The sequence below is a fragment of the Vanellus vanellus genome (genome assembly GCF_965231255.1).
Source record: "Vanellus vanellus genome assembly, chromosome: 6".
NCBI lineage: Eukaryota > Metazoa > Chordata > Aves > Charadriiformes > Charadriidae > Vanellus > Vanellus vanellus.
Window position 1 is genome coordinate 53,292,864 of NC_138911.1, and position 13,568 is coordinate 53,306,431.

Here is a 13,568-nt window from a genome sequence, read left to right on the forward strand (position 1 = left end):
AGGGCTACTTTCCACAACAGCACTCTGACTGCAGGAGATAAAAGACTGTTTATTCTTTTTTCACAGGGGAGGAAAACAATGACAAAAGCAGGAAGGCAGCAGTAATGCAGAAATCTGGAGGTGATGATAAAGGGTAAGGAGAATGGAGAAAGTTGTTCAAATAAACGTATTCTGGCCAAAATCAGGCAGGTGACAACCAAGTATATATGACATTCAATTGAAGTGCGAATCATCATTTTTCAATTTAGTCACTAAAGAAAATTTTAAATTTCACTGGGTGTGACAAAAAGCAATTTGAAATAGAGAACACAAACCGAAGTACTTCAAACCTTTAGAACACAACTTTGTGTTGTTTTCCCCAAGTGCGCTATACAACCCTTATAAACAAAAAAGGACGCTGCCTTTGTTCAAAAGCATTGCTGCTGCACTCTGGGAAGTACACTTAATTGATACTGACATGCTTCACTCTTGACATCTTGAGAGCAGTTAGAGCTACCCAAACGGCAAGTTGGTATAACCCCCGGGCTTGGAGAAAATTCCAGTTAGTGACAAAGGGTAAAAAATAGCACCTGAGAACAACGCAGATCTTAAAATGAGAATTGCCTAACGGAATACAGTGAACAAATGTATGGATATAAACATTAACTGTACGAGAAATACTTTAGTTGCACAAGCAACTAAAGATAATTTTAACAGCTTTTCTCTTTGAAAGAACTAGTTTGTTTCTTCAACTGATTTAATTAATAAAACCCCCAACGTTTTGGGAGGGACTGAAATAGCAGTGAGAATGAACACAAAGACACTGCCCCCTGCAGCCAGGTCTCTGTTAGAATCTCTCACATCTTAGGTAATGTAACAGTATAACCCAATCTGTCTCCTTTCCCAAGAAGTTTAATTAAGCAAAATATAACTAAACAAATTGTCTTTTATTCATGGATCAAGCCCCCACCACGTTGCCTTCGGCATTCCATTATTAAGGCATATATAGCAAGAGTTAACCTCTCCCTCCAAACCCTCCCACTTATCATTATCATTTTGTTGGTGAACAGATCTCTTCCATCACTCTTAACTGCTCCAATTTTCACACCATCACCAAGTCCTCCTGTTTTCCATTTTAGTGAAGGCCTCAGAGACAGCAGCATCATTAATAACTTGTTTCTTTAGAAAATTGTATTTCTATACAAATACAGTATTTTAACAGATCATACCAGCTAATAAAAGGTAACTGCATTCAGATGACACATTAGACTTCTGAAGAAAGCATGTTTTCACAGTAACGTTAACAGCGGAATCTGCACTTGAGACAAACGCAAGACTTTTTATACAGAAACTCCAAAGCACAGCACACACCACATCTCACAGGAGGAAGCACATCAGTTCTCCAGTCACAAGACTAAACTTTCTAGTCTCTCTACACACATTTCTCCAGTAATTTAGGTTAATAAGTTTGGTTCTGTGTAGAAACAGTAGATTGTATTCAGGAATGAGTACTTACAAAGTTATGGCCAAAAAGTTGAAGAATAGTAAAGCTTCCATGTTTACTTTTTCATCCTTCTTACCAGAGTGATGTATCATCATTAAAAGGATGGATTATAAAAGAAGAAATCTTGCCTATTCCCAATAAGCCATTCTTGTTCATACAAACATAAACAAACATTTTATTTAACTTTTGTTCTTCTCTGGACTACACCACATAATATCTCAAATCAAAGATCCATATTTCTCAACCACCAGTATCAGGAAATTTTAACTTCAGATTGAACTGTCAGATACCACTCATTCTAAAATTTAAATTAAAAGAAGAAAATCATTCAAAACTGATTTCAGGTTCAACTATTTAACGTAATTTTACTTGGAGAGGCAGAGCTGGATACGTGTGCTACATGCTAGAACGTGTGCCATCCTTAAATCTTATTTCCTTTTTGTTGCATTTTATACATAAAGTTATTATGACCTGTACTTGGTATTTGCCCCAAAAAAGCTTATTAAATAAATCTAAGCTCTAACGTAACTGTTATGTTGACACAGTAGCATTTCATATTACTTTCTAGGCATTGCTAGAAAGAAGTATCAAATAATTTCAAATATCAAATTAATCACAGAAAATAAGTTATTTTTTCACAGAACTTTCGTTCACAAACGGATTGTCAGCTTAGAATAGTGAATAAAAATATTGCAAGTTAATGTTTCAGCTATTGTTATAGAGGCTGGTACCTCCATAGTGCTGTTGCTATAGCTCCCCTGCCAATGAGATCATATCTCTTTATAATAAAAAGGCAAATACCACAAAGTGTTGAGATGTACAGATATTCATCTATACACACAGGCAAGAGTAAACATTGCAATCTTCCTCCTCAAAATACTTTTTGCAATAGTCAAAAAAATCAAGAATGATACAGAATTCTTTTTCCCTACATGGAATTACGTAAACAAGTACTTTCATAGCATACATCTTTAATATTTGTATTTAAGCAGCATAAATCTCTCAGCATCTATTCAAAACAACAGAAAAGGTCTAGAGTAATAGAGAAAGCTTTTGAAACCCAAAAGTTTTAATTATAAGAATGCTTAAAAAGGATTGGCCAATTCAACAAAATGAATAGTTTTCCTCCAGCTTGCACTCAATCTGAAAAGCTCAGAAAAAGGGAACCCATATTGGAAGCACCGTATTTTTCATCTCACATGCCTCTTAAGGCAGCTAATTTCGCAGTTATTCTGAAAAGCATAATGTGTTTACAGACTATTTATTCAAATGTGGATTCAGAGAAGGGGCAAAAAGATACCCAGAAAAACATAACCTTTCATTTTCACTAAGCTGTACTGCTTTAGGTCAACTGCATGCTGAACAATTCCTGAAAAAGAAATCTTTCGGCATTTGTCAGTAGGCTCAAATATCTTGAAATGCTGAAAAGGTGAAACAAAAAACTTTCCCTGTGCTACCTTTGTATCTGATCTTTTGTCTTATATGTTCCCCTCAGGGATGCAGGAGAAATTTCTCTGAATAATTCATAAGCACCTAGGCAGAGGCCAACTTCTACTTCTGAACAAAAAGGTTGGGTAAGAATCTGATTGCAATTGTTCTATTCTGCTCTATCTGGAAGAAAACTGGATTAAAAAAAAAAGAAAGTAATTTCCTAACATAGTAAGCACAAAATATATATATGTAGGTATATATGAAGTATATACATAAACTTATGCATTTATACTGCAGAAGGCACCTCTGTACTTAAAGCTACACATTCCTTCGAGGGCAACACTGATTCTCTACCTTTCAAAAATCCAAGAAATCACATAGCATGAACCAATCAACATGTAAAATTCAACTTTTAGTTTGGAATCAGACGTCAGAATAACTGGTCTTTCCTCTAGACTACAGTATCCAAATATTCTCTTACCACAAGCCACCTTTATTTCAAACGCCACTGAATATTAGGCAGATGCAAATGACTTCTTTTACTGCAGTCTCTGTTAGGACTGAAATAGTCTTATTGCCTGCAGATCCTTTTTATGTCCCAAGACACAGAGAAGAGAGAATAAAAAGCCAGAAAAGACTGTTTCCAAAGCAATTTTGCGAATAAGAATATAGATCCCAAACTCATAAGGTATGGATTCCCCACACCAAGTTAAGATTTCACAATACAGTATCATAAATTGAGACACAAAAACTTATGAACGTGGACTCAGGACTTACCAGCCTCTGCATGCTTTTCACATGGGTAGGACTAATAGATAAGGCCTCTTCATACCAGCGTTTGGCTTCATCGATATTTCCACGAAGTTCAGCCACCTGACCTCTCATGTAGAGAACATAGTGTGACATCGGAAAGAGATTAGCTGCTTCCTGGGTACACGCTGTGGCCTCAGCAGGCTTCCCGATTCCTATGTAGACTTCAGCTGTGGAAGAAATGTGAGGACCAATGAAGGATTCTTGCTTCATCATACCATGACGAGATATTGTCGCATGTGTTGCATTTGTAAGTAGTTTCATTCCAAGCAAAGGCTAGTTTCCTTAAAAAATTCTGCAGCCTAAGAGAAATTATTACATAAATTTTAAATGAATTATTCTTTTAGGAAAGTTGGTTTTCTAAATGTAACAGGAGTTTGAACCCCTAAATGGCTGTTTTAAACACCAGAAAACTCTTTATAATTCTTTATTTTTAAAGGAAGTCTGGATTTTTTTCATTTTAGTTTTATTTTTAAGATGTGAGCATCCCAGAGTATTCCAGTATTATTTAGGAACACAAAACCCAACACAAAACAGCACACAGAGATCCTTACAGTAGGATACAGTAGGATACAGTAGGTAACAGAACACAACTAATTACATGATTTTCTGAATTTTATGTGTCAGCAGTTAAGGAAGCAGTAGCAATTGCTCCAGCTACCAATCACTAAATGGCAAGTCTGGTTCCAAGTTTCCTACTTCAAAGCATTTTAAAAGAAATATAATATTATTTGATATGAAAAGTTTCCTAGTGAAGTTAGTAGAACATGTGAAATGCTTAATCAGCATTCTGATTTTACTAAATTTGTTTGTATTTCCAAGCTTGTTATCTAAGATAGCCTCCAGAGGGTAATAACATTTAACTCTGTAGCTTTAAAAAAAAAAAAAAGCTATATTTATTTTAACATAAATCACTCCTGGTGAAAGCAGTTGAGTAGCCTGACACACACTTGTCTAAATCAGATTGACTACAGAGGGAAAGAAAGGTTCATTCAGTAAGTGATTAACAACTAACAATAGAAGTATTTGCCTTCAACAGCTTTTATGACATTCTTCAACACTGCTATTTTACTACCCTGCTGGATTATCTTAATCGCTTGCTGAAAGAGTGGGAGAAGGAAGGAATAAAGAGATATTAAATGCAAGAAAAAGATATAAAAGTTTCGGAGTTGGGTAATCTATTTCTTTTACATTTATATAGACCCTAGAAAAACTGAGCCTCAAAGCAGCTGTATAACTGCATTCTATCATATCACACTGTATAAGAGTTTTAAGGTCTAAATCAAAATGCTCCATCAAAACAGGGAAGTGACCTATCACTGTTCAAGACATGTTTCTTGCTGTACAGTACAGGCCACCCATCTTGGTTTAAAGGCTGTCAGATGGGGATCTCACACTAAGTAGTGGATTTGGGGTTATGCCTAAAACTCTCGGTGCCTTTAAAGGAGCTTTCTTCTGAGATAGTTGCATCAAACAGACTTAACAGCATCTCTAACTAGTAAACTTCAGTACAGCAGAGTGTACAAGCCTTAACTTACAGGTGACACCTGCTATGAATATTCATAATTATTTTAATCTAAATCAATTTATAACAATGACTAACATAAAACTGGACTGAAAAGTAAGCAGAGATTGGCTAATTTAACAGACTGCAGTTGAAATTCTGTATTCCTCAAGAGGAAACAAGTATGGTAGCAATGGCTTTTAACAATAGCCAATAGAGGCTGCAATACTGCTTATAAATTAGCCTTATGTTACTGTAAGATATACTAAATCTTGCTGTCCTGCTTACTAATGGCAGCAGAGAAACTCGACAGTTATTAACAGACCCTCCTAAAAGTATTAAATTTAAACAAAATAATTTCTTTATGTTTAAAGTTATTATACAGTTATTTTAAAAATAACTTATTTTTTCTACCAGAAGTTATGCCACCCCAACAGAATATACAGCAGACTTTTTGAAAAACTATGAAAGAGCAAATAGAAAGTTGAACTTGTGGCTAAGTGTTAGGCATGGAAGTTCATTCAAGAAATTTCTGAAACTGAAGGAGAGCTGTTCCTTCTGAGATAATGACTTCAAAATTAATAAAAATGTTAAAAAAACAACATGGCTAATTCAAATAAATCAGCTGTGGAAAACTAACAAGTGCCAGCAGACTTGGTAGGAACATCTCAAAGAGGAGTGGCAGTTTGAAAAGAAACCGGGTACCAAGTCTCATGTTTTTCTCAATGTCTCCACCTAGAGAACACCAAGAATGCCTTCTGGCTCAAGCCCTTCCAATGCTTACGCTTGCATTTTATTGATAAACCAATCTATTTTCCAATCAAGCTGCATATCAATATTGAGTTCAGCCTTAATGCATTTCTCAAAGGACCATCACAGCCATCAATCATTTAGGGACAGGTCTGTTTTTCAATAGTGAGTTACTGAAGAATGGACTAATTGCAAAAGTCATTTTGTTTCACATTTAAAATAAGCCTGATTTTCTACCTTTACATTGTATGCCCAGAAATTAAAGACTAAAACTGTCCAGTAATAAATACAAGATGAAAAATGAAAAGCCAGTTACTGTGTGCAAAATCAACTTTGGACTGAATGCCGTGCTCTTTTACACCAATGGCAGCTGGAATGACACTGTATATCCATAAGAACAAGCATTTTCTCTCTTTTTGACATCATATATATTAGTGTGGATAAATATATTCCATTAAGTTTTGCAAGTATTAGAACTTACTTACTCAACTTTTCTATGTCTCTATAATCTAACAGGAAGAATAACTCTCAATTTTTGTAATTTAAGATTTAAAGCTTGTTAAAATTTCCCCCCTGCTTCCAGTCAAATTAAGTAGTAAAACACTGCACAACCATACAGGGAGTCAAACAGTTAAATGTGGCAGGAGTCTCAAAAGGGAAGCAATTTCCCAATGGTAAATCTTCACTTTCATTTAAAGAACGTATGCTGTAAGGCGTTAAGTAATTTTATCGCTGTTTTCTGTGCAAGTAACCCATATATACTGATGAAGACACCTTCCAGAATATCTGCTTTGTATTGTGCTTCTGGGACAAAACTTTATTCTGAATGTTCCTACAGTAAAGAGTCTTTCTAAAGGTTCAGCGCATTTACTAGAGCAGGACAAGTAGCTGAATAGCAGAATACCTAAACACTGAAACGCAGCACAAATCACCAGCCTGAAGCATCAAGAACAGGACTGTTCCAAAGTGGGAAGTAGCCTTCAGGTTGCAGTACCTTCTCTGAAGGCAGACAGCAGCTGTCTTTCGTTTTTTTTCTTTCATTGTTCCCCATACACGAAGAGTCAGAGCATTCTTCATACTGTTTTGTGTCCTTTCCCTGGATCTTTAACACTTTAGTTTATTCTCCAACCCAGCTCTCCTACTTCCCACCCGTGATTCCTCCCACTGGGAATCAAGAATATGACCTACAGGCCATGCTTGCTGAGACAGATATTTTTAAGAATGGAAAGTGGACTGTGCAGCAGACTGCAGCAGTGTTGCTGGCTGAGGCCAAACCATGACAGACCACCAGCGTGGATGTGAACTAAAAAGGAACCAGCAAAGAGCGTCCAGACCACTCCCTTTGCGGGCAAAACAGTAGCAGTCACTTGCATGGACTGGATAAGCAGCAACAGGACATGACCACGAAAAATTAAAAACCAGAAAATATATAGTGGAACAAGCTGTCACAGAAGGCTGAGGAATTATCGGCATTACAAATGCTAAGAGCTACTGTAGACGGCTGTCTGTGATGGTTTATAAATATTTAAAATCAATGATGCTACGATGCAGTGCATGTGACTACACTATGCCCTGGTGGATCTTGCCTTGTTCTAATCTGTGTTGCTTTCAAGGAGCCCTTCCACACCCAAATGAGATCACCATTATTAATCACTATCATTGCTCTTTATTTCCTATCTTCTAGGCTTTTTCTCTAAAACGTTAATTAATAACTGTGAGCCATTGCCCTGTAATGTCTTCCACACAATAAAACTGTTAATGCAAAATAGGTAAATTAAAACACTAAGAAATACAGAACTGTTTTGTTGAACGTGAACATGAAGAAAAAAATAATTATGTCACTGAAAAATGCTCAAGTCTGAGAGCAGACCAAAGCAGAACAATTGCTTACCGATTTCTAAATCACACCTTTTTGAGGCACGTATCAATAAAAACAATTGAATGGTATACCTTTTTAACTGTGTACAAATACACTGGATCATCATTTTATGGTTAAAATTTTATAACAGCTACTTTTGATATTCCATTTAGCTTAAGGCTTGAAGCAGCATAACAATACTAAATCCATTCAAGATGACTTCATATTTAGAAAAACAATCCTGGGTCTTTTACATTAATGAAGCTAGAAGGAAGAGAACTGAATGAGAGCTCGCTATCACAGCTGCAAGGGACAGGTTGTTCCATAGTACTATTACCCTTCTTTTCCCCCACATATGCCGAGTTATTTGTTTTCAGTAATGAAGCTTTTCTAGCTGCAGGAACTGTATTCAGTAATCTTACAAACATCATCTTCCAACCAATGGAATTAGGGCATCTAAATTTCCAAATACTAAGATGCTCAAGGTATTTCAGAAACTAAATTCATTTCTTCACAGATAAGAGAGAGCGTTGCCTTCATTCTACAGGAGGTACGACTCCACTGATAAGACCTGTGTCATAAAACTACTACCTTATCTTACATAAATACCTTACACACGAGAAACTCTAATGTGCTTTTATTTCTTGACTTGCTTCAGTGCCACACACACCTGGAAAAAAGTTTGATCTGATGAGCAATAATAGAACCCGAACAAAACCAATAGATTTTGTAAGTCCTTAGGCTAGCAAGAAAGGGGAAGGAAAAGAACAATAAAGAATTTTACTTCCATGGTACCTGCATGAAGCCATATTTGAGCCAGAGTCATCCAAGGATGCAGGGGACCTTGTTTAGGGGCACTGCTTTGCAGAGATGAAGCAACCTCAGACAGTGCTTGCTCCACTCTGGAAGCTGCTATTGATGTGGCATGGACTGAACCTGTAGAAGTAATAGAAAAAAATTTACCATCAGAGTGAGAATGAAGGCCATACACATTGCATAAAACATTTAATTGTAACCCTTTTCATAAGAGGTTTTATCCCAAACTCCTCTAGTTTTAATTTATATGTACTGCGCTTTGGAGAAGTTTTTTTGAAATGTCAGGTTATTTTTCCTTGTTATGAAAGCTTTTATACAGGTCTGAAAGACTACATAAAACCCACAGTATTAAACTCAACACCTCTTTTCTGGATCTTTTACAATCCAAAAAAAGGTCTGTGATGGTATTGTACACTGTAATCTTTAGGTTGCTGCATGCACTTTGATGTTAGTAATTGCTATGTCCTTCCATAGAGTGCAATTAGAGGACTATTTTAAGACTAATAACAGTACGAAGAAAGAGAACTAAAATATACAAGATGATCACAGCATACCCCATCACAAATACACAATTAAACTGCACTGAATGTAAATCTTAGCTAATCAAGAAGGCTGAGTTAAAATGCCTTGTGGCAAAACCGTCCCTTGCATGAAGAACATTCCTAAAGCATAATATGTAAAGGATAATTTTCTTAAAATGAAGCATTTACAAGTGAGATTAGAATCTCATTGGCAAATACTACCCTTTTCAAAGTACTGGAAATGAAACAGCGTCTACGACCAGAGAATGGCTACTGGCAACTCTACTTTGGATAGCAAATTACTGACAGCATATTTAGTAATTTTTTATTTCTTTTTTTTACATCAAGACCATGAATATTTTAAACTACACTCCTTCTTGTCATCTAAGCTTCAATGTGTCTATAGTTGTTTTATAATTACAAAGTACAAAATCTGAGACTGATCAGGACTGATTAATAAATAATGGAAGTGAAATATTCCATAGTGGATTAGATGAGAAGTCTTCTAAGCCCATCAGCATATCTGTAATGGTCAACAGTGGTCAACAGATCTTGAATCCTGTACAGGTTGAACTGCATCCCACAAGCTCATCCTCATCACTAGTAGTTAAGAACGAAATGAAACCTTCACTCTCAATATCGCGGGTTTTCCAAGAATTTTAACAAGGAGGGATTTCCCACATAAAACATACATTCTGAACTGTGACGAGATACATCAGACGAGCAGAAAAGTAAAAGAAATCCCCAGCACACAGATCAGTGGGAAGAGGAAGTTTGTCTGAAAGTGTGCATCGTGTTTCCCTGAACTGACAGAAACAAGGGAAAAGCAGCACCAGACATAATTAGCATCTCATACGCCATTACGAACATGAAATCGCCTTGAAGATCTGAAACAGTATGTGGCCGTGGAGTTTGCTTTCCTTTACTGGCTGATGAAACAACTCAAACTCCAGCCTGCAGAGTTGAATATTCACTGAAGTTTTTGTGTGTCTTATCTTTAAGGCTTAACTTCTGAAGAAATATAAAAGGGAAGTCTAAGCAAGAAGCATGTGGAGCATATACCAAGAAAAATACCAGCAAAGGTACCATAAATAAGCACTATTTACCGCTAATCAATCCCTTTCTTGTCTGACGCCCATTTCTGTAAATGCACATCACTGCAGCCTGTCACTTGTTAGCCTTCCAGGGACTAATAGTGAAAGAGTCTCCTCATCTCTCCAGAAGAATTTGTAAAGAAAAGGTGCGATTCATTGACACAAAGGATATCATCTAATCCCTTCCTTCTGAAAAGCAAGTATTCCATTTAGGATTAGCAAGGGCCTATATCTTCTATTATTTAAAGCAAGGACTCTGGCTGCTAGCCAGGCCACAAGTCATTTCATATAGAAAGTGTGCTGCTAGATTTTAAGCCTCTAGTATTTAACCATAAAGCACATATGGTAATATATTATTAAAACTTTTTGTACACCAATTTCTGTACAAAAAAGAACTATACTGTGATAAAATTCTTTTGAGGTGCAGTGCCATCTATATTGAAGTTAAAATGGGGTCAATAATGAGCGCTTTCTATAGTAATTAAGTCCTATCCTGGACTTCATTCTGAGTGGGAGAAAAAATAAAAAAAAAATATTTCTAGAAATTTTTTTTCAAACTATTATTCAAATCGCTTAGATTTCGTGTTTAGGGAAAAGGTATCCCTTAACATATTGCAGCAATTAGTTCTCTGAAGAAAATACACAAATATACTAAGTAATAGTCTTCAAGTGTCCTCACTTCAATCAGACTACTAGAAAATAATTACCTCCTATCTTTCACAAAATTAACACAGCTGATATAAAAATGTATTCTAAATTAATAATGAATAATAACGATCTAAAATTTAATGTGGACCAAGTAACTTAACCATTTCAGAAAGTCAGACTGAAGATTATTCAACATAATCAATTACATTTAAGCTGCCTCTAAATTACATCCCAGATAAGTGGATTCTTGGGGTTTAAGTTTGAAGATCAACGTTAAGCAGCATACAAAGAAACACGGTGTAATATTCTGCAGGGCTGTTCGGAAATCCCAGCCTTTGAAATCCTCCATGCTTCAGTCTTATTTAAAATGTAGAGCACTTCAGGATACTGTGAAACAGCACAAAAGCAATGATAATTAGGCTTTTTTTGTTTGGTTTTGTTTCTTTAAAACCCCTCCTCGAAGTGGCTGTTCAGAGAGACATCAAGCACAGGTCTGTACCTTTCCAAAAGGAGGAGGGATGACCTCTAGTACAGCCTTGCATAGCTGATCAGCACATCCACTGCATCTTTTATCACACTTTCACATCTTCATCTTTATTATTACCTTTTTTCTTTTGTTGTTTTTTGGTTTTTTGTTTTTTTTTTTTTTTTTAAATAACAGTAGTCTTTGAAAATGCCTGATAGGGCAGTGTCTACACACTCATGCTGAGAGCTCTAACCCATAAACCCCTACACACTTCTTTAGTATTGCCACAATTAGCTGTCATCTGACTCATTTCTGGCTTCTGTTAAAACACAATTAGTAAGCTTTCGTTTTGCAGACTACTAAAAGTCATTTAAAGATCATTTAAAGATCCTGTGTACTAAAACGCTTTTTCTGATCTTCCTCTGAATTTTACTCAACCCTTTTCTTATTAGAACTAACTTACCTGAACTATTTGTTCTTGTTCTAACCCAGGGGTCCTCAGACTCAGATCTTTATAGTCACATTACAATTGTAAAATGTATAGTAATTTCAGTGACAACTGGTAAAGATACATAGTGGTTTTGTGAGTGGATCTTAAAGTCTGCTCAAGGCCTCACAGACCCTATGTAGCCAGGTACTTATTTGGTTTTGTCATAAGCTCCGCTCTCTCTTCCCAGCCTTATCTGTGTTTTTCTGTCTTTGGTCTGTGTTCACTACCCTCCGCCAAAAACAAACATATCCTCATTTTCAGTGTCACAATTCATTCAGTTGTAGCTTCCTTCAAATGCTCAGATAGAGCAGCAGTAATTTCTGGTTTTAAATTTTACCATGTCTTTCACACACACAAATATCCTTGCTCTTCCCAGACAACTTCTAGACCTGAAGGTATAATGTGACACTTAAGAATCAAGAATGAATTCCCTCAAAATACCACAAGCCACAAAGAGCGTTTCTTTTGAAATATAAAAGCATTAGGTCTGGAAAAGTAATATATCATCACAACAGATCCTGGCTACTCACTTTCATTTGTCTAATTTTTTCTCAAGCTTGTTTATACTAAGAGGCCAAGTGCGAACCGGACCAACTTTGCACGATCTAGAATTCACTACTGAAGTTACTTATTGATTAACCTCTGGAATCACAACCACATCACACACTGCAAAGTGTGACAGAAGTTTTAATCATAACAAAATGTTTCTAAACCAAAAAGGTATAACCTCTCATTCAGGTTTCCTATAATGACATTTCTCCAGAATTTACAGTTTCTACTCACCATAGTAACTTCGTATTGCAACAGCCTATGGTTATGGCAATGTTTCAATTCGATCTCAAGTAGAAAACCTACCAACAGCCTGGTACAAATACAGTTTAACCATGAAGGAAAAGTTTCTGTGAGATAACTTAACAAGTCACACCTACAGTTCACCTTCTGTGAAAAAGAAAGTGTTGAATTTATTCTCTTCAGGCTTTTCTTAAGATAAATATTACAGGAGAGTCTGCATCAAACTCATCTTCAAGTACCATGTGTAAGTCACCCTATGTAAATAAGTGTGCCATGACTTCGTCAGTTATTTCCTTGGTCATTTCCCAATAAATTCTTAACAATGAAGCCTAATGGATGTGAATGAAGACATTGTCTCTATCAGCGCTTAGCTGGTGTGCAAGCTTGGAGAAAAACAAAATCCCTTTGCTAAGTTCATCAAATTTTCCTTCTGAAAACAGGTAAAAGAATGGACTGTCATCCTTTATGAAACACATTTGTCCTGGTTCATATCAACTGACAAACACACTACAACAGCATTTCTTTTTATACCATAAAAGAGTGTATTACCAAACAGTTTTACATTCATCGCATTCTCAATCAATGTTTCAAGATTTATGTAAAGAAAAAATGCTTTAACAGAAATGCCCATGCAGGAGAAGAGGAAAAACCCCATGACTTTCAACCTTACATGCACACAAAGCTGGCAGTAAGTTCATTAGTGGTGTGACATACAGAGAACTCTGTGCTAAAAAAAGCAATCACATGATACAAAGAGGCAGTACCTTCTGCAGGACTAGTACATTGCTGAAGTGATGCATTTGATAAGACAGATTGGCAGGTTTAGCCAAAATTAACAATTTTTCCTATGAAATTATTAAGCATCTGAGACACCTTTCACGATCACAAATGACACAGCTTGCTTA

General features: G+C 36.1%; 1 protein-coding gene across 3 annotated transcripts in view; it reads right to left on the reverse strand.

Annotated features, from left to right (window-relative positions):
- TTC7B (tetratricopeptide repeat domain 7B) overlaps nucleotides 1-13,568 on the reverse strand; it is a gene marked incomplete at its 5' end in the record, with an annotated part of 153,719 nt that overhangs the window by 30,098 nt on the left and 110,053 nt on the right. For all 3 annotated transcript variants that reach the window (XM_082485834.1, XM_082485833.1, XM_082485835.1), the window contains 2 exons: nucleotides 3,692-3,894; nucleotides 8,632-8,772. In XM_082485834.1, the coding sequence (XP_082341960.1) occupies nucleotides 3,692-3,894; nucleotides 8,632-8,772 (344 nt within the window). The remainder of the gene's footprint in view (nucleotides 1-3,691; nucleotides 3,895-8,631; nucleotides 8,773-13,568) is intronic.